Genomic DNA, 23,652 nt, shown 5'->3' with positions numbered 1-23,652 from the left:
ACCCACTGTGGGCGGGACAACTGGACTGAGCAACTCACACCCCCAACCTCTGCCCGATACGGCCTCATTAACTTTGAGCAGGCCCCTCAGCTGCAGCCCTTTCTAGGAACCCCCTGCTCTAAAGGCACACTGTTCGCTTCCTTTCTCTTGAGCTCCTCCTGTAATACAATTCCTTTTCTGAAACCCACCCTTCCTTGGTTCACAAGATTCATTCTGTGTCTGCAAGACCAAGGCCCCACAGTCTTTAGCCTGGTGTGACTTTGGTGGCCATTGATCTGAAGGACCTCTGCTCACTCACCTCCTATCTCTCCTTTCCCAGACGTAAACCTGTTATTCTCTGGGAATCTCGCAAACCAAACTATAAACTTTCATTACACTGGGAATATCCTAACTTCCCTTACAACTCTGGTTGTCTGTGGTTTTACCTCATCTGCTGGGAGCCTCTCCTGCACCTGGTGGCCCCTCTATGATCACAGTTAACCTCCTTTACAACCCTTTAAAGATAATAACTTCAAACCCCGCCAGCATCCTTGATATAGCTATTATGAAGACAGTGCCCACACCCACACTCAAGTATGTCTTGGTCTTTCACAGAATGCCTCTCTTTCCGTTAATTCCTGTGCTTGAATCCGTGTTAAAATTTTCTTTTAATGAAGTCCAACTCTGGTGGCTGGGGAGATGGCTCACTAAATAACTTGCCACACAAGCATGACAACCGAAGTTTGGGTCCCTTGCATCTATGTTAGAAGCTGAGCACACTGGTGAGTAGCTATAATCCCAGCACTGGGCAGGAAGGGAGGGGCTATCGAGGGTAGAGAAGAGAAGACCCCTTGAGTTCACCTGCCGACCAACCTGAAGTTCCTCTCTGCAGTGAAGGGTCTGCTTTCACCTGGGTCGGGGTTCTGAGGACCCCTGAGGTTACTGCAGGTGAGGCGTGGTCTGTATGTATTAATCTTGAGATTTGTGAGAGAAAAACAGCTCCACAGTTTTGAGCCAAATTTGAAGCAAGCTTTAATTAAATACGGGCCAGGAAGATGGACTCTGGCCAGGTCCACTCCTAGATTCCCAGGAAATGGCCACAAGTCATGTCTTGGAGGGGCTTAAAAGGACAAAACCACTAGGCCAATGTATTTCCCAACAGGTCCAATCAGGGGCAAGCATACATCCTGACAGGTTTTCTGCCACAGACCCCTGGCCTATATCCAATCAGGGCCCAGTGTACATCCTGATGTATTTCCTGCCCATGTACCTCCCTCCTACATCCCATCAAGCACTTCCAGCGCAGTTGGGTCAAATGGACTTGTTTAGGGGAGAGAAAACATGAAGAATGGCCTCCAGCATTTAACTTCGGTTCTCACATATGCTACTATGTATCACCTTCTAGGGCTGATCAAAACTACAAAGAGAGAGAATTAGATAAAATAGTGAAGTTCATACCTATGCCTCTCATCAAATGTACTTAATGACTAACCAATCAGAATGGGTTTGTGACTTAGGATGTTGGTCCAATTAGTCAAATTGCCTCCCAAAACAACTTTTGTGCAAATCTATCAAAATGAGAAATCTTCCTTTTGGAACATTCTTTGTGGTACCCTGATATGGTATACTAGAATTACAATCCCTATTTTTCCAACTGAAGGCCATTTCCTTTGACCTCAGTGTTGGGTCTGAAAGTGGAGAAATGTCCACCTCCTGTGTATTAATGGAAGCTGAACTGGTACCTGGGAAGAGGCATAGAGAATAGAAGAGTCAATTACCTTCTAACTGGGTGGTCATCAAAGCTCCCAACTTAGATACTTAATGGATGCTTTTCCCACTGGCCCCCTTCCAGGGCAAAAGCAGAGTCTCTCTTCTACCTCTAGGCTAATGGGAAGTAGTTCAGAGATTTCCTTCTCTGCTGCCTCTAGGCAAAGCTTATGTGGGGTTTAGTTCTGAGCTGTTGGAGGAAGGTGATTGATAATTTACATCACCCAGGGAAAACCCCAATGGCAGCCCTGTTCAGGCAGCCTGGGATTTTCAGGGTAAATAACTGCAGGGGCAGGAGGCGGGGGGATTTGCTGGGAAACTTCTGCTCAGGAAGGGACAGAGATTTAAGTATGAATTCTCATCTTCTGCCTCCTCCAGGCAGGGATTTAAAGGATAAACCCCTTGTGCTCAGAGGAAGATTTACACAGTAGCAGTCACTTCACTGGGGACTGTTTCTGTGTGACACTTGGCACTGGGGACTGCTCTACACTGGTTCATCCATCCATCCTGACTGGTAAGCTGTACCCCATCAGTCTGTGCAGGCTTTTCCACACTGTCTGCTCCACCTTCTTCTGTCACACCTCCTCCCAATGGCAAGAGCAGAGACCTCTATAACACTTTATGACAGGACACCAATCCCTCAGGACCCTATGGAGCCCTGGTTACGTCTTGCTTCACCATCCAAATGGTGAAGCAAGCCTGGGCCATCTCCAGTCACTTCTTCCCTGCCTTCCTCCTGAGTTACCAGCTAGGCTCTCCAGGGGACTTTACCTGCTTTCTGTGTTTCTTGTGCCCATTTTTCTCACTGGACCCTGGCTTTAGATTTTAGAACTTGTAGGGGAGAGCATTAACAATCGAATCCTGGGCTCCACTGTGGCCCCCTGAATCAGAACTGCGGGTTATGGGGCCTGGAAATTGAGTCCACAGGTAATTAATAGTTCAATAACCCCTAGATTCCAGGGTGCAGGTGAGACGGGCCTTCCTCCCACGGCTGACTTTTGGGAAGGCTCCCTTTCCACCGTCATTAAGGGGACACTCTCTCCCCAGCACTGGACAACATTGGTGTATGTCTCTGAGGATCTGTAGAGACAAAACAAGTCCCCAGGCTACTGTGAGGTGTAAAACAGTCAATGGCATGGCCCGAAAGGTGGCCAGCTCATGAATACTCATGTTAACCTTCTGGTCACTTTTGATCATTCAGATCAATCAAAGGTATGCGCTCTCTCTTTGTCTCTCTCTGTCTCTATCTCTTTCTCTAAGCTTTTGTGAGAGCAGGAAACAGGTTCTGGGGAAAAGGTGGTAGGAAGATTGAGGTTAAAATGAATTGACAGGCAATAGGATTAGAACCATGCTCAATTCTGATCTTGGGAGTAACTAACGGTGGCCTGGAATTAAAGAATTAAACCATAAAGCCTTCTTTGACAAGTGATCTGATAGACCCAGAAATAAATTTCAGAGACAGTGTTGTCGGGTAGAGGCAGGGTACAGCTGAGATAAGGGTTCCGGGAGGTCAGGGCCAGGGGTGAAGCTCTTCTCTCTCTTTAGAATGCAGGGAGAGGCAGTGGTCCCTCGTGTCAGGGCAGCGTGAGATGCTGAAATAGTACCGGGGACATAGGAGTTATCACGGTTTCAATTCTCCACTGGCAGCATTTTCTTCCCTCCATTCAATGATGACTTTCAATAGAGGCCCCCGTGAAGGGGTAGGGAGATAATGAAACACAGGGCAAGCATGACAGCCCGTGAATCTATCTCTGTGTACTGCCCTCTGCCTCGTGGCTTTACATTGCTATTCCCTCATGTTGCAGTGAACAAAGCAGTAATAGGAATGAGCAGATGACAAAGGGCTCAAGGAAATGGTATCAAATGCAGTTTAGTGGCTTTTCCACGGAGGAAGGGGTGGAGAGAAAGTAGCATTCTAGTTCACTACTGCTTCTTGTCTCTGACATCACTGGGAAATTCTATATATTTAATTGGAGTGAAATGTCTCTGGATGTCCATCCTCTTCCTTATCTTCATTCTGCAAACAAGGTCTTAAAAGGACAGGGGATGTTTCTGGTACACTCAAAGTGAAATAATTTCACATAATGTCGGGAAGACCCAGGGATCCTCCTCTTTCCATCTTCCCATTGCCAGGATCACAAGCACACACTGTATCACCAGGGCTTTATGTGAGTGCTGGGGACAGATTCTAGTCATCACACACGCACGCACAGTCAACACCTTATGGACTGAGTCATCTCTCCAGCTCCTTGATTCATAATTCACCTCCAATTATCTGCCTGTTTCCAGGCACAGGACTTCCAAGGTCCTGTGACTTTTGTGACAGTGGGAACCATGCCCTCCCTGGCAGTCTCCTTGTTGGGTTATATCAAGTAAAGGAGCCAGAGCAGGAAGGAAGGTGCTGGCCTCTGTCTTTCCCAAGACATCCCCTCACCTATACCTTCTCGGCCTCTTGATTCATAACATGTCATGATCTCTCTGTCCTTCCTTGGCAACACATTTTATGTAGTGTTTGAAACTACTACTTACGTCCTCCTCAAATGTTGGATGTTTCCAATCTCTAGTTTCAAAGTAAAGCATTTTTTTAGAGAACATTTTGACCTGTAGGTAAGGAAGAAGGAAGGAAGGGAAGCCAGGAGAGAAAATGATGGAGGGATCCAGTTTTACAGAGCTTGGTTTTGTTTTTAGGTCGGGGTTGCCAATACTCTGGTTTTGTGGGCCATGGTTCTCCATGAAAGCCAAGAGATAGGATTTTGCACAGCAGCATAGGCCAGGGTAGGGCAGTCTAAAGGGTGTTCTGGGCAAGAAATGCTCTTGGAAGCTACTTGGAGGCCTCAGGGTCTCTTCCCCAGTAGAGTTGCGTTTCCTGGACAACTTTCTGTTTGAATGCCATCTGTACTCACCAAGAATGTCTCCTTCCAAAGGCCCTTCTCCCCACCCTGTGTGCATCAGCAGTATTTAGACTGTGTTATGATAGTAAAGGCTTAAGAATTAACTTTCTGGGCTGGGCGGTGGTGGCGGTGGTGGCACATGCCTTTACTCCCAGCACTTGGGAGGCAGAACCAGGCAGATCTCTGTGAGTTCAAGGCCAGCCTCTTCTCCAAAGCAAGTTCCGGGAAAGGTGCAAAGCTACACAGAGAAACCCTGTCTTGAAAAACCAAAAAAAAAAAAAAAAAAAAGAATTAACTTTCTGGGACTATTTTGGTGTAGAGTATTTGCCCATGGCTGTAGTGTAAATCCTTCTAGCCTAGCTGATTGCAAGGTCTCACTGTTGAGCCCCTGGATGCTGAGTTGGGAGGTAGGCAGCGGTGCAGCATTGTGAGCGTGTTCCCTGTGGATGTGAGGCAAAAGGCATCAGGAGCGTAGAAAATGAAAAGGGGTGAAAGAATCAGGAAGCAATGAAGCATGAGTATTATCCTTGTTTTAAATAGAATTTATTAATTGTAAGATTATATATGTTATTTTTCAATAATGGTTGTAATAACTGACCTACAAAATTCTAAAAATGTAACAGCGTGGATACAAGTCAGCTATTGGGCTGGAAGAAAAGGAGACAAGAGGAAGAGAAAGGAAACATTTAGTACTGAAATTCTAAAGCAGGGTTTGCATGCCGGTCAGACTTTATGACTGGGTCCTGCTGAGACTCCGGAACACGAGTTCACAGAGATGACATGGATGGAGTTGGCTGGAAGCCTGGCTGTGGAGCTGGCATTACTATTTGCTAGCTGCAGATTCTCATCTGTCACAACACATAGCAGCAGCTTCGTGTGGTGGTTTTGAGGATTATGTGGGATAATAAGTTCCAAGTACTTATCCCCCAGGGTCATATGGGAATCTTTCAGTCAGTGGCAGCCACAGGCCTACTGTGACAGCTATCCTGATCATTTATGAATGTCCTCAGTGGCTGCTGGAATGTTAGCACTATCCCAGGTACAGGTTCATACGAATACTCACTGTTAGGAACAATCTTCATTGTATCGCTAAACCTCCACCAGTCATTCATTTAGGCTCAGACTCAAGGCAAGGCCTGCTTCTCTTCAAACACCTTCTGGACAAACTGCTCACAGTTGCCAGTTCAACTACAGACAGCCGTGTCTCTCATTAGTGCTACTGTCTGTCTGTCTATCTATGCCTTCTATTAAAACACAAACATTCCTCAGAGAATTCCTTAAGTTGAGTGTCTTGGCATGAACTAGGCAACCGGGTTCCAGGATCCATGAGCACAAGGCCCTGGCGGTGGGCAAGGGAGGCAAAAGGACACAGGGCCACAGAGACCTCCATGTGCCTCTTCCTTCCCGCCTCCCTGGGACCAGCTCGCTTCCACAGTATGCTAAGATGCCACTGAAAGCGGATTTCACTCCAGCCTTTTTCTCTGGATTCTCATCATTCTAGGGTGAAGACCCATTCAGTTTTCAAGTCTCCAATCTCCAACTGCTGAAGCAAGACCCTGCTGAACACTAGGGGGTCGTCTTCCAATTGAGAACGCTAAGTCTGAACTGGTAGAGCTGAGCTGTACATGTGGTCTGATGTGTGACCTTCAAAAGGTCATGGCATGTCTCTGAACCTGCGTATTGAGGAGAGTGATGAGGATTTACTCAAGACTAAAGGAGAGAGCCTTTTGGTAGCAACAACACTCAAACACACTTTTCCTCATCCTCTCCTCTGTTTCCAATTCACCAGTATCAGCTTGCTCCTTTGTCTTCTGTTCTTCCCATATTAGTGTGGAGGGAAAAGCAGTCTTGGGAGCACCATAGTTGGAGGAAAAGAAGACAATTCCTAACCTTTATTCTGAAGATGTCTAGGAACCACTATTCAAGTCTGTGAGGGGAAGGCAACATTGCAGGAGCTCTGAGTCCTGTAAGCACTACATGCATTCTTCTTGAGGTGTTGTGTGTTGGTTTAGTTGGGGCACCTGTGCGTTACAAATGACCATCAGAAGCCAGGAGAGGGACTGTGCCTTCTGACACCTTTGGACAGCTGGGGAGGTCCTGGGTTGCAGGAAAGGAGCTGGTCTCTCCTGGGGCTGACACAGCAGCCTTGGGTCAGGGCCCTCTGTGGTTGGAGGCCAATGGCCTGGAGCCCACAGGACACAAGCTTCAGGATACCTCAGAGCCTCATCTTTGTGCTAATCTGTGAGCCAAGTTAGCTGTGCTCCTCAGGCCCTAGATGGAGAGACGAAGCCCTGGTTCCGAGTCCCACCAATGACTGGAGGACTGGAAAGAAGTGTGTTCTCACAGTTCTATAAACGTATGTTTCTAGTGCCACAGCAAAAGTGACTGGAAGATCAACCAGTTTGGGGGACGAGTAGTGTATTTTAACATGAATTAATTTTGGTGGAGAAAAGATTACCGATGGGCCACAGCCAGGACAATCTGTCTGAAACTGAGTGTCCACTCGGAGGCCAGCCAGGCTCAGCTGGGGTGCCTGAGGTAGGGGAAAGAGCTGGAGAAAGGCCCACACAACCCTACGGAGAGCTGTGCTGGTTTGGGGTGCCATGTTTTCCCCTTGCACCTGGACAGTGACCGAAAGGATGTTGTGGGCACATGGACCCATGAGGAAGCTTTTAAGGTGTGCAACTTAGAACAGAAAGAAAGCAGAGTGAAGACATCAACCACCCACTCCCACCCCCACTCCCCCTTTTCCTCCAGTGCAGGAAGGTCTTTCCCCAGAGGCTGATGCCTTGTTCTAACAATACAACAAGAGAGAGCAGCCTCTAGGGAGTGGGAAGGTGGGAGGGGAGGGGAGGGGTGAGGATAAGAGGGGTGGGGGCTGGGGGGTAGAAGACGGCAGTGGAGGGTGAGGTGAGGTGGGTTCCTAAGGCTTCCTTCTGCATATGCCGAGCTTACTCCTAAGCAGCCATGGGCTGAACAGGGCTACAGAGCATGTTAGAGAGGAAGGAGAGGAAACGGGAGGCCTAGAGGGTGACAGAGTCAGCTCTTCAGGCTGGAGGTCACAGTTGCTCCTTTCTGGAGTCCCGGTGTTTGATGGTGGCTCTTATGTATAAACCATCAAGGACAGAGTAGCTCTCCGTCTGATTCAAGAAGGTATTACTCTAATGGTGGTGGGGGTGATGGATTCATAATATATGGATTTAAAATGTCTCGCCAAGGCAAGCACGTGCTCCCAGAGGTTAGAGGTTAATTGGATGCCTTCTTTTTTTTCTTGTAGCTTTTCTCCTGCATCATACCTATCCTACTTCTCACCAGAGGCAAAGCGATTTTCAGAAAGGCCTCAGGAACATCTGGGCTTTAACTGCAAAGCCAAAGGGAATGGTGAGGCCAGGGAATGAAGCCAGGAGAACTTGAAAAACAGGGGGTTTGGGATCTGACAGTTGTCCCCAGCCCTGGATCAGGTGACTGCTTCTGACACAAAGTGTGTCTCTAGGTGACTCCGCTGTGGAGGAGACACTGTCTCTCATGCCCATGCAGCTTAGCTTTGACCCCAAGACTCCCGGGAAGGCGTCCATCACAGCTGGCTGCCTCAGCCGTGACAAGTCAGGCTCTACCTCCAACAGCCTGAAAAGAGGAAGGAGCCGTTTGGAAGCCAAGCCTCCGGTTAACACCAGTGCTCTGCTTCTTGGCATTTGCTTCCTTTGGGAGCAGTAGAGAAAGAGACCCGTGGTGGCAAGAGATAACTATTCTGGTAAAACCTTCCGAATGTTCTACAAAACTTTACCAACAACACAGGACAGATTTCACACCAAGATCTTGAATCACAGATGTTTACATAACATAATGCCCATGGCAGATGAAAACTAATACCACCAATTACCTGAGACGAAAAAGAAAGAAAAGAAGGAAGGAAGGGCAAATAAAAAGGTCCTGACAGCTGGAGGTCCAAGGTGCACAGGCAGTGGGAATATCCAGCGGCTCCTGGTCTCACATCTCGGCTTCCGTGGCACCGACCTCGGTTGCGGTGATGGCGATGCCAATGGCGAGGCTGCCGTTGTCAGAGAAGAGCTGGGCCAGCGAGGTGTTGAGAACCAGGCAGTCCCCGTCAGTGATGACCGAGTCCACACACTCCAGGACGGATCTCGGGGTGGCTTCCCACTTGAGACGCCTGTGGTTTCTGTTGAGCTCCAGGCGATAGGTGAAGCTGTCGGCCTGGGTGGGGGTCCCAATCAGCATCATGGTGGCAAAGAACTGAGGGTGCCCTTCGTGCCGTTCCTGTTTTCTGAGCACCAGCAGGAAGTGGTGGCCGAGGCAAGAGTGCATGATGATCCAGTCGGCTGGCGCTGGGAGGTGCATGTCCGTGGCCAGGAAGACGATCTCTGCCCCTTGTAGGATGTCAATCCTGTGGATCTGCCGCAGGTGAGGCACCACCACCTCCAGGTGACCTTCCCACTGGCAGGAGAAGAGTGGGCATAGGCAGGGTGTCACCTGAGCGCTGTGCATCCCTGCCTCCTGGTGGTGGAGGTGGCGGGGACGGGCATGGTGGCACAGGGGGCTGTGGTGACGGTGGTGACGATGGTGGTGGGGAAGAGGGTGTGGGTGGAAGCTGCCTTGCTCTGTGGAGTTCTGGGTGATGGCCCGTCTACTGGACACATACTGGAAAGAAAGAGAGGAGCGTTAATGGGGTGCGAGGCTTGTCTCTGGTGCCGGGTGCGGCTCTCCTGATGTTAGAAGTGTTAAAGGCAGACTGTGCAGTGAAGGCATGGAATGTTTGCATGTTTCTCTCTCTTTGTCTCTGTCTGTCTGTCTGTCTGTCTGTCTCTCTCTCTCTCTGTCTCTCTCTCTCTGTCTCTCTCTCTCAGATTAAGCCAGGTTGCCATCTCCACACCCACAGGCCAGCTCTCAAACTGGCTTCGCCTGATAAATGTAACTCTCAGTTTTCATCAAAAAGCTTTTCTTTTTTCTTTTTTTGGTTCAGATGGAGATCATTCCCCCCAAAAAAACTGGTCAAAATGCAGAGAACAAGTGGTCCCGAGGCGCCCAGCCCCAACAGATACCTCTGCAACACGACTCCTGTACCTAAGGCTCAGGGAACATTGTGGAAGAGGGGCAAGAAGATTGTAAAAGCCAGAGGACCAGGACATCCGCTGTGAGATGGTGTCCCCTGGGAATGACACAATATTCAACAACATGGCAACCTAAACAAGACCTGAAGATGTTCCACACCAGCGGACGTGCTAATGTGGAGTGCCAGTATTGGACCCAAGTGATGGCCCTTCCACCAAGTTTTTCTGGTTTCATCTTCCACCATCGCTAGCCATTTTTGTTTCTTAATTGCTGCGATGCCTCATGGAAGATAGGGGCATAATCCGAGGAGACCGAAGCAAATGGCTATGCAAATGGAGTATGGCATTATGAGCTCATGGAGACCTGCGCATTCTCTGCACTCGGAGAAAGAACTAAAAATAAACGCAGCCTTAACTCTCCATTGCTCCCTGTTTCATCTTTTGATGCAAACTGTGTTTCATTTAGACGATCCTGGGTGAGGGAGGTCACGGGGCTGCTAGCACGGAGAAGGGATTTGTTTAATTGGCAAAATGCTAATCATTTTTTGGAAAATGAATTCTAATCTTCCCATCTAATACAGTGGATGTGTGAATAATTACTTTCCTTTACTAAACTGTTAGTGCAACATTAGTGATTACACTAATTAAAACTAATGAACTCTTACCACTGATAAACCCTCAGCCAGGCAGTGGATGCCGTCCTTCTATTGGCTGTGTTTAACTTCCCATTTGGAAGAGAGGTTTTGAATTAACCTTTAGAATAATGCACAAAATTGGGTTTAGAAATGTTAGGCTTTATAGACTGGGTATAATTCTATCCCTAACCATTAGTGAGACTATTTCCACCGAGGGTGTAATTGAATTTTAAAACACATTTCTTAATTTGATCAGCCATACTCCTCTGCTTGGTAATGGCTGTCCTTCTGAATCCTGGTTTCAGGAGGGGAAACCTGTCCTTGGAGTTATCTGGGATCCTCTCTCCAGTTCTGATCCCCGTGGGCAGGAGGCTCACTCAGAGGGCTGGTTTTTCTTCCTACTGGCCTCGAGGAAGCGGGCCATGCTGCTTGAACAGAAAGGAGATTCTGCAGCTTTCAGTGATGCACTGACGTTTGTTTGTACTAGTGAGCAAGGGTTGAGTCCTGGGAGAAGGGACAGTTTCGATGTTGCCAAGGCCTTTTATCCAGACAGTGGAGGAACAAACAGGTTGTGTGGTGGAATATTGGGAGCAAGGATTACAGGATGGGGCTAACGTCAAGGCCTGATCCCAAGTAAGCAGTCAGGTTGGCTGGAAGTGAGGATCAGTGTGACAGTTTTCTGTTTCTGGGAAAGATAGAGGAAAAAGCTAAATGTTGCTTGTTGGGTTTTCCTGTCTCTGCACATCTTTCTCTCAAAACCTGCAGTGACTATGAACATCATAAGCCCAGGAGGATACGGAACACTCCACCAATGGTTAAGAACTGAGCTAAGGCCAGTTATGGTGTGTTCGCGCCTTTAATTCCAGCCCTCGGGAGGCAGAGGCAAGTGGATCTCTGTGAGTTCGAGGCCAGCCTGGTCTACAAGGGAGTTCCAGGACAGCCAGGACTGTTACACAGAGAAATCCTGTGTCACAAAACAAAACAAAACAAAACAAAATAAAACAACAACACCAACAAGTGAGCTAAGAAGTTATAATGAATCTTCGTCACTGAGACAGGGCATCCTTTCTATGTAGTACATGCCTCCCACCTCCCTCAAATTCAGTTCTTAGCTGAATCTCAGGGCTTAGCTGGGTGACATGTTCCTGTGGGCTGTATGATCATGCCTGCATTCTTCTTTAAAATATTTTCGCATAGCGAGTGGGGTCTAAATGCATACATTTTAACACCATGCTCCAGGGTGCTGTCAATGCTTGTTTCGGGAATTCACACCTCAGCATGATCACCTACCATTTTATTGGAAAAGACCATACACCCAGAGATAATGAGTACAATTGCCTCAATTGGTATCTGTATTTCTGATTCACACCAGATGCTGCTAATTAACACTTACGCATGGGTTCTCATTGGGGAAATTAGTGGCTTGTCAATCAGCGTAGCAGATGCTCAGAATGGACTCTCTGTGATGTGTGAGAATCAGTTATGAGAAGTCAGACAAATTCAGCGAATGGGTCCTGCAAGTTTCTTCTGTAAATACTTGGTACCCAGCCTCTGAGATGGGACTTACAGAAGCTTAAGCCCCTCCCCTAAGAGTTCAGGTTTTACTTCACTGCATGCTGTAATTCCTGCGTTTGGGAGGCTGAGGCAGGAGGATGACCATGAGTTTGAGGTCAGCCTGGGCTGTAGTGTGAGACCCTGTCTCAGAAAGAAATTGTCAAGTTGCTTTGCAAATGCTCCTATTTATCAGCGCAGACTAGTGCTATACTCAGAGATGCTCCCAAGAGCAGGGAGGGTCAGTTAATGCAGAGACTCACAGCCTGTCACAGTGCAAAGGTGATGGTGATGGTGGAGTGCTTGGCCCCTAAATGGGACATCTGCATTTACCCTCCAAGGCTCAGGGAACATTGCCGAAGATGGGGAAGAAAGAATGTACGAGTCAGAGGGCAGGGAGACAGACAGAAATACATCTTTTGGATGTGACACGGCCACTGTACTCATGAGTTTACCGCAGCTGTGGTCATTTGTACAAGACCTGTACAAGACTGGTCCAGCCAACATTTCATCACGGCTGGGAAGGGGGCCCATGAGGCCCTACCCTTAATGGGGTATGTGGGAGACTATTGGCAGTTAATGGTTGCTGGGGGAGAAGGTGCCCTTTTCCTCATTGGTGTAGCCACTGAGCAGTGGCCCTTGTGACAGAAAAAGAGAAACAAAACCCTACCCATGCTCTTGGAAGCAACTCTAATTGAGTGAGCGGATCACATGCAAAAGGAAGACATGGAGGTGGAAGGGAGCTTGTAAGGAAGAAGAAGGTTTCAAAGGGAAGTGAATGAGAGAGGGCAATGAAAATGACTGAGATTCATTACATACATGGATGAGACTGTCAGAAAACTAAAAGGAAGGAGAAAAGGAGGGGAGAGAGAGAGGGAGAGAGAGAGAGACAGAGACACAGAAAGAGAGACAGAATAAGACAGAGAGAAGAGTGAGAGAGAGGAGAGAGAGAGAGAGCCCAACCCACCACCAAAAAATGAACAAGGAGAACTATTTCTGCATGCAGTTTCTTTCCTGGTGACTGAGACCCTGCAGTTGGGTGTGGAGGTGTTGGTGAGTCAGGATCTATCCATGCCATCAATTTTCTCCATGAGAGGGGAATGGGTGCTACTACAAAAGGAAGAAAACAACAACTTTGGTGGATAAGCCTGTTTTAAACCAAGACCCATGAGTAACAAATAACGTAAGAAATCATGGAGATGACCACATAGACGCCAGTCTGTGATCTCAAAGCCTCCCAGGAGGCTGGTCCTCTTTGAAAGGAGATCCCTGATCATGTGAGGGATCAGAAAGAAAATGGGGGTGTCACTGTGAGAGCATCAGCAAAATGCACCCTTGAGTCCCTAGACCTCAGACCTCGGGGCCTTGGCTTCCAAGTCCACTCCCTTGCTGAGGCAGCATCAGTTGGTTCCTCTGTCTTATCTTCTCACTAGACTCACTGTGAGTGTTGAGTACAGTGCCTGGCACACACAGATGCTTGGCACACATTTGCAGCCCAGATGCATTTTAATAGCATCCTCCTCTAGGACACACTGGTTTGCTCAGCTGTGTCAGACATGGTCCCAGCCTGATGACAGGGTTACTGCCTTGCCCCCTGACCTGTGACGTGGTCGTAAAGGAACTCACTTCTTTATTCAGTCTGCACTGAAAGGCACTCGTTGGTGACCTGCTCTCCTCAGTCATCAGGCTGGAGTCACTGACGACAGGAGTTATATTTAGTTTGCCCAGTGCCGTGTCCTGGGGTGGGCATAGACCAGCATTTTGCAGCTCCAGGTGGCTGACAGATTCCCAATGAGTATGCGCTATTGGAATGAAAGAACAATCACATGGCTTATCAACTGGACCCCCTTCTTGCCCATATGTGCTGGTGGCTCTGTCCTCCACCCTGGCTCCTCAGCTGCTGGAGAAACATATCCGTGTGTGTGTGTGTGTGTGTGTGTGTGTGTGTGTGTGTGTGTGTGTGTGTGTCCATGAACCCACAGCTGTTAGCTTGTCAGGATGGAGTCCTGGAAGCTTCTCATGCTGAACCTGAGTGGAAAGGGACATAGAAGCCACATTCAAGCTTGACAAGAAGGTGGGCTCTGGACCATCTCTGGCTGTCAGGGTGGAAAGCAAAAGGGAAGCCTTGAGAGAGGAACATCACATGCTGGAGAGGCACTCATTTTGCTTTTACCTTTTAGGGTTTACAGATAGACTGTTGACTGGAATTGTGTACATAGTTTATTATGAAGGTATTAATTATTAAGTTAGAAAAAATGAAACCTATTTGTAGAGTCTCTCATACCTGGAGTTTTTACTTTGAAATATTTTAGGGGTGTGTGTGTGTGTGTGTGTGAGAGAGAGAGAGAGAGAGAGAGAGAGAGAGAGAGAGAGAGAGAAGAGAGAGAGAGAAGAGAGAGAGAGAGAGAGAGAGAGAGAGAAGAGAGAGAGAGAGAGAGAGAGAGAGAGAGAGAGAGAGAGAAGAGAGAGAGAGAGAGAGCTTTTGATTGTAATTTTGCTGTGAGCCCTGCAGGTGTTCAGGGCAGACCTGCAGTCAGAACACTCGCCTGGAGGGAAGCTGCTTTCTTTCCATTTATCTCTGGCTCTGATTTTTTAGCTGTGAGACTTAGAGCATGCTAATGAGTCTTGTAGATGAGAAGATTTTTCTTAGAAGTGACTTTTTGCAGAGTTTGACTTTTATATTGCAGCTGGAAGTAGAATCTGGGCCTACGTGAGCAGTTTAGAGGTTAAAATTTAACTACCTGGAACCCCGCTAACTAAAACCATCCGTGTAATGGCATCAGGACCTCGGGATGACTGCGGGAGATGTGTTGGGCTTCCCCGAGAGAGCAAGCTCAGCAGATCTGGACAAGCGGGAATTGTGAGCTGTAGCGTTGAGTCGTTAACCACAGAGGCTCCTGCCGCTGACTGAGAGCCCTGACCTTAGGCAGGCTTCTAGAAACTGTTACATACGCAAGTATAAACACGGAAAGCAGGTGTGCTTACAGATTCTGAGTGGGCAGAAGTGTGTCCTGGGTGGTATGAGACAATTTGATCGCCTGATTGTCCCAGGTATGCTTGTTTCAAAGTTCTTCAAAGACATCATGACTGAGAACTCTACAAATTCAACTTGTCCTTTCCTAAGCTCCCAGCCTTCCCATCATCTGCAGAGCCTGTGGATCAGCTACATTGTATCCACCCATGAGGGGTCCCTTCCTCTAGCAGGGTCTAGTCTGTTGGTTGCATAGTCCTTCTATACACAACACATTTATCCAGAGTCTTTCTTGACAGTGGTCTGAGCTCCAGAAAGGTGAGCCATGTGTCTGTCTACAAGTGTATCTTCAACAGCATTGCTTGAAAGTGGCAGCTCCCAGTCAGCTATATGTGAGGGAGAAATGACTCCTCCCTGTGACCCCTCCCGACATGATCCAATCACTTTTTACTTTCCGAGACCACCACTCAGATGCAGATTATCTGTAATATCTCTCAGGACTACTATAGTAACTTCCTCACTAGATAGAATGTGCTAGAAAGGGACCCTTAAGATTATATGCCTACGTGCCGTACGTGCTAACACCAGAACATGTGACTGTGATGTCTCCATTTGGGAAAATTGGTTCTTTACAGATATGATTGAATTGAGTCTTGGGATATAATCATTCTGGTTATACAAATGGTCCCAAATCCAAGGACAATTCCTCTTAGAAGAGACAAGAGCAGGAGACATGGATGGTGGTGAGGTCTCTGCAGGTATCACGGCCTGCAGGGAAATGAACTTCAAAACACAGTACAGCTAGCTGGTCAGTCAGACTGAATCAAAACTTCTAGTGAGTCTGATCCTGTGGTTTAATTCTCTTACACATTTAAACACAGTCAAACTTTGGGGGAAACGTCTCCACAGAACAATTTTCGTAACAAAGCTTCCAGGATGGAAATAGAGATTCCCTTGCAAAATATGACCTTTACAGTAAGAATGAGTACTATCGGCTGACAAACTGTGCTCAGGGCTAGGACCCAAGAGAAAGGATTTGCATTAAGCATAAGGGTAGATTTACTGATGGATGGAGGATGGGGCCTCTTTCATGATGATGAGTTCTATTCACTGAGAGACAAAGCCCAGGATTAGGGCCTAAACAATTCTCAGGATTTGGGGGAAATTCAGGTGGAGGTGTTCCAGGTGTCCAAGTATCATTTGTTTCCTTCAGTTGAAGAAAACAGGCCCCTGTGTTTGACAAAGCCTGGTTCCTCCAATGCTTTCTTTCAGCTGAGCCTCCTCCAACATGGGCACAGGGGAGGGGGCAGTTGAAGACAGAGGTAGTTGGAGAGATGCAGCTACAGCCCCGACAATGCTTGGAGTCATCAGAATTGGAAGAAGCAGGTGGATTCTCCCAAGAGTGTTAAGAAGAGGACGGATTCAATGACATTTTGAATCCAGACTGTTTGTTCTCTGGACTGTGTGAGCATACATTTTATTGTCGTAAGTCACCAAGTTGTGGTAGTTTATCATGGTATCCAAAATCCAAAACTAAGGCCTGTGTCTTCCTGCGTCTGTCCTTGTCCTCAGACAGGCTGGAGCATTTCTCACTGAAGAGTCTAAAGGTTTTCCATCACTTATAACAAAACCCGAACTTCCTCTCACGGTCATCAGGAAGGAACCAGCACACTGCGGCCTCCCTCAGCTGTCTATAGTCTCGCATTCTTTTCTCTTCCATCTCACGCATTCTGCTGTGTCCACGGTGGCCTGTGCCGTCTGTTGACCTTGCTGACCATACACCTGCACAGGGCCCTTGCACTACCCATATCGTTTGACTGATACGCTGTCAGAAAATCCACACTTCTGCCCTAAAGTAACATTTGCTCTGTGGCTGTCATCCTTAAAAACAATGCTCAATATCTCACCCTACATCATTCCACTTCATAATGCTTAACAATACTATAAAATCATAATGCGCATTAAAGTATATACCAAAAATATAGGTCATAGTATTACATCTGTCTTCCTTATATCAATATAAGTTTCTTGGGGTTAGGAATTTCATTATGGACTTCTGTGTCTCTCTACCACGTTATTTGACACACCACAAAGGGCAGCAGGAGTACTGGGAAAGCAAGGGACAGCCCAGACGTTGAAACAACTCGAGATGAGTGGCTGTGAGGAGCCAGGGAAGCCACGGCCACTGTAGAGGTGTTCAGGAGCGCTACCAAGCGTTAAAGAGCTGAGGGTCCCGATGCCTAGATTATGGAAACTCTAACTCTAGTCACTGGTTCTCTAAGCCCAGAGAACCAACCTCTGCCATGAGCACCTAGAACAGTAAGCCTCTAACTTAGGAAACTTAGAGTCACAAGCTTCTAATGCTTAAGGCTTAAAGCTGTAAGTCTCCTGACATGGAACGTCAGCTTGAAAGTCTCTGGAATGTGGCTGTCAGTACGAGGGCATCTTTCCCATTGACTATCTCTGAATTCTTTCTCGGCTGAACAAAGGCAAAAACCAAGGCTCTGCCCAACTCTGAACTGGTGACTCTCTCCCAGGGACGGCTGTAGTGATCCTGGGGCTTTGAGTATGTAAAGATCTGGAGGGCAGTGGGAACCAGAGTCACTCCTGTCCTTGTTCTTGGACACGTCTTCAAACTGTTGGTTTGTAGGATCAGAGTAGAAGCAAGTGGAAGTAGACCTCAATGAGTTACACCAGACTTTAAAGCTGGCCAGTGCTTCAGGTGATGGACAGTTTGATAAAATATTATATTAGACCTGACCGATCCTGACTCCTCAATTGTCTCCAAGTCTCCCACCTTGGATGAAACCATGCTTACAAATGCATATTCCTCAAAGCCTTCTGGGCCCGACAGTAAGACTGAGGGAAAAAGGAGGGTCCCTTCTCCTGCCTACCTAGGATCTCTACTCAGAATTCTGACGTCTTACCTTAGTATTTGACTCTGGCCTGAATAAGTGGAACTGGAGATGACGTCGCTATCAAAAGATGTGCTGTCTACACCCAGCCATAGACGTAACTCATAGGGCCCTTCCCAGAGTACTCGTCACTCCACACACCATGCTAACAACCAGATCACACATATCAGGAGCAAAGGGCCTCGCTATTTCACATACATGCACATACACATGGACACACACACACACACACACACACACACACACACACACACACCCCATATCCCCAGTATAGGCTTAAGTTCAAATAACCACTTTTGGCCAATTAGGCTTTCATAAGAGTGTATTAAAATGGGATATATATCATTTTATCAAGAGTAGATGGGAAGTCAGGGATGCAGAATAGAGAGAAAATTAATTTTTGAAGTCACACAAACATGGGTATGGATCCTGGGCTCTTTAATTAACCTCTCCATGCTTCAGTTTCCCAATGTATAAAATGGGAATTATAAGATCTCCCAGAGCATGGGTAAAGACTGAATAAGATGCAGAGAATGTTTGTAATACTAGAGCCCAAAGTAAGAAAAACATAGGTGGTAGGTACAACATCTAGTTGACTGGGGTTAAGTACCCACACTTTACATAATTTCTAGAGTTTTACCTAAAGTAGACAAGATTATAAATCATGAAGGCCCTTCTAAATATCGAAAGGGTTTTGTGATGAAGGAGTAGCTTGGCCATCAGGGCCAAAGGATGCCACAAAAATCACACCAGGCAACAGACCTCATGCAAGAGATTTATGGGACTGAGGGAGCACAGAATGGCTGCCTCTGAGCAGGGGATAGAAAAACAGACATTGGCAGACCAGGTCGGGATGGAGGGCTTTATAGGGGGTATGGAGCATGTATACAGTGAAAATATGGCACAGTGGAAACATGCCATGATTCTGGAATGTGGGTGGTTCTTAGTTGACTAACAAAGATCCTTTAAAGACTCCTGATAATTTCAGTTGGGATTAATATTTTCATCAGCAAAAGTCTTTCACTGAATATTTCCACCTTGCCAGTGAATACTGGCTGCAATGCACACAGCAAGCCTACCTGAGTAAGTGGAATATAACTGGCAATCCATAAATGATTGCCACAGCCATCACCACCAGCACCACCACCATAATCACCACCACCACCACCACCACCACCACCATAACCACCACCACCATAACCACCACCACCATAACCACCACCACCACCACTACCATAACCATAACTACCACCACCACCATCAAAACCACCACCAACAACTCCACCAGCACCACCTCCATCACCATAACCACCACCACCACCATAACCACCACCACCACCATAACCACCACCACAACCATAACCACCACCACCATGACCACCACTACTACCACCACCACCACCATGACCACCACTACCATCACCACCACCTTCATAACCACCACCACCACCACCACCACCACCACCACCACCACCACCATGACCACCACTACCATCACCACCACCATCATAACCACCACCACCAGCACCACCACCATTATCATCGTGAAGCATTTGGTTAAGGCAACGATGCTTTGTGAGTTTAAGACAACCCTATGAACAGATTGAGTTATAACCTATAATTCTCATCAACAATTTCTTTCTTCCTTGGGTGTCTTTCCTTCAGGGTTCTTGGGGATGGGTGGGAGGGGTTTCTATGGCTCTTGTTGCTAGGTCACCAATAAATGTGACTGTCTCACAGGATTAAGAATTCAGGAGGCCCTGCCTTTCACCTTTCCATCTGCTGGGCTCATCTATTGGATGGTGTATCTGTTGCCCGTGATGCTAATAGCTTGCTGGGGGATGGGAACAAGGGCGTGAGAGTCACACTTGGATCAGAACAATGGAGACCAAGAGCTTTGAGGGTGAGTTCTAGAGAGACACAGGGTCTGGGAAATCAAGACTAGCATTGAAGAAGTCCATGGCCCTGCCTGCAGGAGTGTGTAACTTGTCCTGTGATCCTAGACCCAGAAAGCTCCTTTCTGAGACTAGAGGGCTCAGCTCTGAAAGAAGGAAGCACCTCACTGCATACGTGCCCCCCCCCAACCTGAGGAATAGTGCAGCCTCAAACAGCTCCTGAGAGCACTCAGGATTCTTACAAGTGAGGTGGGGCAGGTGTTTTATTAAAGTCTAGGTCTTTGCCAGATACGAGGTGTATATTTAATAAAAATCAGGCTTGGGGGAGGTGTGAAGCAAGAAGGGAAAATTGCTGTCCTCTGGGCTTGGGAGCTTAGCTATCCATCCAGTACCAAATAATCCATTCATCTACAGTTCATCTCTGAGTTATTAAAGCTGTGGTATGTCTCTAAGGAACAAGTTTATTAGTGTTCTATGATAATTAGTTGGTGCTACTTCAAGGTGATTTAAATTGTCCCCACGTATGCATTTCTTCCCAGAATTCATCATGGCTCCATTTCTTTCTTTCTTTCTTTCTTTCTTTCTTTCTTTCTTTCTTTCTTTCTTTCTTTCTTTCTTTCTTTCTTCTTCTTCTTCTTCTTCTTCTTCTTCTTCTTCTTCTTCTTCTTCTTCTTCTTCTTCTTCTTTTTTTTGTATGTGGAGCTGAGGATCGAACCCAGGGCCTTGAGCTTGCTAGGTAAGTGCTCTACCACTGAGCTAAGTTCCCACCCCCCCTTTTTTTTTTCCATTTCTACCTTGGTCTATTTGGTTCCCCTTTTTCCCTATTGGAGAGCACTCTCTTTCTGTGAAGCTTCTAGACTCTCCAAAAGGCCTGCTCTCTCTCTCTCTCTCTCTCTCTCTCTCTCTCTCTCTCTCTCTCTAATTATTAAGAAGTTTTCTATTCATTTTACATACCAACCACAGATCCCCTCCTCCTCCCTCCTCCCACCCCCAGTCTTCCCTCCACCATTCCTATCTCCTCCAAGGCAAGGTCTCCCATGGGGAGTCAGCAGAGCCTGGTATATTCAGTTGAGGCAGGTCCAAGCCCCTCCTCCCTGCACTAAGGCTGTGCAAGGTGTCCCACCATAGGCACTGGGCTCCAAAAAGTCAGCTCATGCACCAGAGACAATCCCCATCCCACTTCCTGGGGCTCCCCTAAACTGAACAACTGTCTAGCCTATCCAGAGAGGCCTGGTCTCTTACTGAGAGATTAAGTCCCCAGGCTCTAGTTCAGCCTTCTCTGGACTAAAGTTCTTTATCTTGTATAACGCCTGTGGCTGGGTTCCATGTGACCAAGCAGGAGAATGGGCTTACTTCCTTTCTCTCCTCCCCAAGGCTTGGGGATCTGTGGAGGGAAGGAGGCATCTGGCGCTCACCTCACCCCAAACCCCACACGTGTGTAAATCACATAGAACATTCCTAGCCATTTCATGAGCACCAGAACCCCACTTTTACTACTCTGTCTAGTGGGCTAGACCCACAGTCCTCAGCCCTGTGCAGGTGTGTGCACAGATCACCTATGCAACTTGTTAAAATGCAAGCTTGGCTGAGGGAGGGGCTGGGCCAGCTCCCAGGGAAGCTGGAGCTTTGGTCACTGTTCCTTGGAGAGTGAGAGTTACACTTCCTCTGCCTTGAGTCCTTGCATCAGACCTGGATTCCCTACCCCCACCCCACACAAAAATACCTGATATTCCAGTAGGAAGCAAGGAGAAGCTCCTAAATGACCTCAGCCATCACCCTCCGTCTTTGCTCTCGGTCCCATGGGACTCTGTAGTCCCCTTCACAATAGCGGTAATGGGGCTGTACCCTGAGCTGGCTAGCTGCCTGATTTAGTAGTCAAGCAGAGTCCTGCAGACAGCTGGTAGAGCAGGAACTCATAGGGGGACTGGGGAAGCAGAGCCTTGAGGGAATTCTTACCTGCAAAATGGAAGTACCTTAATCTTCTTCGCATGGTATTTAAATTCATATGTTAGTAAAGAATTTAGCTTTAATTAATAAATTATCCATTTTTATAGCTACCCATAATTTTCTACTATTTAGCTTAATGAGGTTTTCATGTTCAGGGTTCCAAAGCAGCTTTTCTTATTCTCTCTTAGTTTTAAGTAATAAGACATAAACAAATGTGCTCTTCTCCAGGACCTACTGGTTTCCACAACCCTATATATAATAATAAATCCATCCATCCATCCATCCATCTATCCATCCATCCATCGATCCATCCATCAATCAATCCATCAATCCACCTAGCCACCCATCCACCTACTCATCTATCCATTCATCCATCCATCACTGTGCATTTTATGTTATGGTTTGTGAGGTTCTGAGGATAAGACATTGAACAAAACAAGTGTGACCGCGACCCCTCTCCTCTGAGAAGTCACCTTTCTCAAAGGGAAGGAGACTATTTCACCTGTAGGAGAAAGGTCAGAGGGTATCTTGGTCAGGTTCTGGCAGAGTAGAAGGATATTTCAGTAGAAGGATGTGGTAGTTGGTTTCAAAGTCAACTCTCCACAAATTAGGATGACCTGAGTAGGGAGCCTCAGCTGAAAATCTGACCTAATTGCCTTAATTGATGTGGAAAGAGCCACCCCAAATCCTTTGAGTAACCAGCGAGATACAAGAGGGCCTGGCTGAAGGAAGAGGATTTGTCTTTGGCTGGCTCGGCTTTCTGTCTTGCTGAGGAGCTGTTGAGTTGATTTACTCCACAGCTGCTGCTTTCTTCACTGAAGTTAGAGCCGGTGCTTCTAGGCTTCCACTGTCAACTGAGACCCGCAGCTCTCGAGAACCCTCCAGGGTTTGGGCACCAGACTGGGACTGCTAAGGTGGGCCCAGGCCTGTGCTCTGAGCAACTACAGGATCATTGGCCTCTCCAGTCTGAGACAGCTATCTATTATCGGTCTACTCTCACTGCTGAGGCAATAACCTCAAGGACAGAGGCTGGGTTCTCAGCCTCTCAGGTACGAGACGGCTATTGTTGCTATTTCAGCATTTCAGCATAAGTTGATTCAAGAAATTCTTAAAATATATATTTGTTCTATTAGTTTTGTTCTAAAGAACCTTGACTAATACAAAGGACTGTTAGTCAAAGTGGTTGTAACACACTGGATTCCTAGACTATCCAGATAAAACTCAAGCTCAGTCAACCTCAGGCAGCCAACTGGACATTGGTTACATTGTCTTGACCTCCTTACCTCGGATGTCAAAAGAGCAATGGCTCATATTTTAACCCACGCAATAATTTATTTGTTTTGTTTGTACACCCATCTTACAACAGTTCACCCATCTTGCAACTGCTTCTACCCACTTTGATGTGGAGGTTCCTTTTTTGGACTATCTACTCAAATAAACCCTTTCAAAATTTTAATATGTCTAAGAATACGTTTTAACCTGTCTTGAGTGCAAATTGTCCCAACTTTCCTTCTTTCTCATCTCTGAATTCTCAACCCACTGGAAGTTCAGAAGGGGAGCAAACAGAACCTTGCTCTCTGGGTGAGACAAGGTCTAGGACTCCTTTAAGGAGCCTTGCAAGCAATTTATGTATGCATAAATTATGTGCCAAAGAGGATGATTTGCAAGACCTTGTCTTTCTCTATTTCCCACCCCCATTCCATGGCTACCTCTAAAATTCCTCCATGATGCCAATACTGGAGACTATTTCTGACAAAAGACAAGCTGATACCAGTACCCAAGTGTTCCCCAGAAAACAAAGAAATGACAAGTCTTTGAGGCCAGCTCTGTCAATGTCCCAGCCTTGTGGCAAATAGCCAGAATGAACTCAAGCCGCCTCAGTTTCTCGCCATTGCTAGAACTCTTCATGTCCATGGCCCTTGGTCTCCAGCACTCACTGCACATTAATCCGTGTCTAAATGTCCCAAGTCCTTATGGATGTGTCTCAGAATGAAGCTTATATTTCCCTGTGTGGGATGAGAAAGGGAACTAAGGC

The 23,652-nt window shown here is 47.1% G+C and overlaps 1 protein-coding gene across 1 annotated transcript in view; it reads right to left on the bottom strand.

The window, feature by feature from the left end:
• Positions 1-5,163: 5,163 nt before the first annotated feature.
• Positions 5,164-23,652, bottom strand: part of Siah3 (siah E3 ubiquitin protein ligase family member 3) — a 68,009-nt gene continuing 49,520 nt past the window's right edge. Inside the window, exon 2 of the mRNA XM_036199130.1 lies at positions 5,164-9,293. Within this exon, the coding sequence (XP_036055023.1) occupies positions 8,625-9,293 (669 nt within the window). The 3' untranslated portion in view covers positions 5,164-8,624. The remainder of the gene's footprint in view (positions 9,294-23,652) is intronic.

This window comes from Onychomys torridus, chromosome 9 (assembly GCF_903995425.1).
Source record: "Onychomys torridus chromosome 9, mOncTor1.1, whole genome shotgun sequence".
Classification (NCBI taxonomy): Eukaryota; Metazoa; Chordata; class Mammalia; order Rodentia; family Cricetidae; genus Onychomys; species Onychomys torridus.
This window is presented reverse-complemented; position numbering and strand designations above follow the sequence as displayed.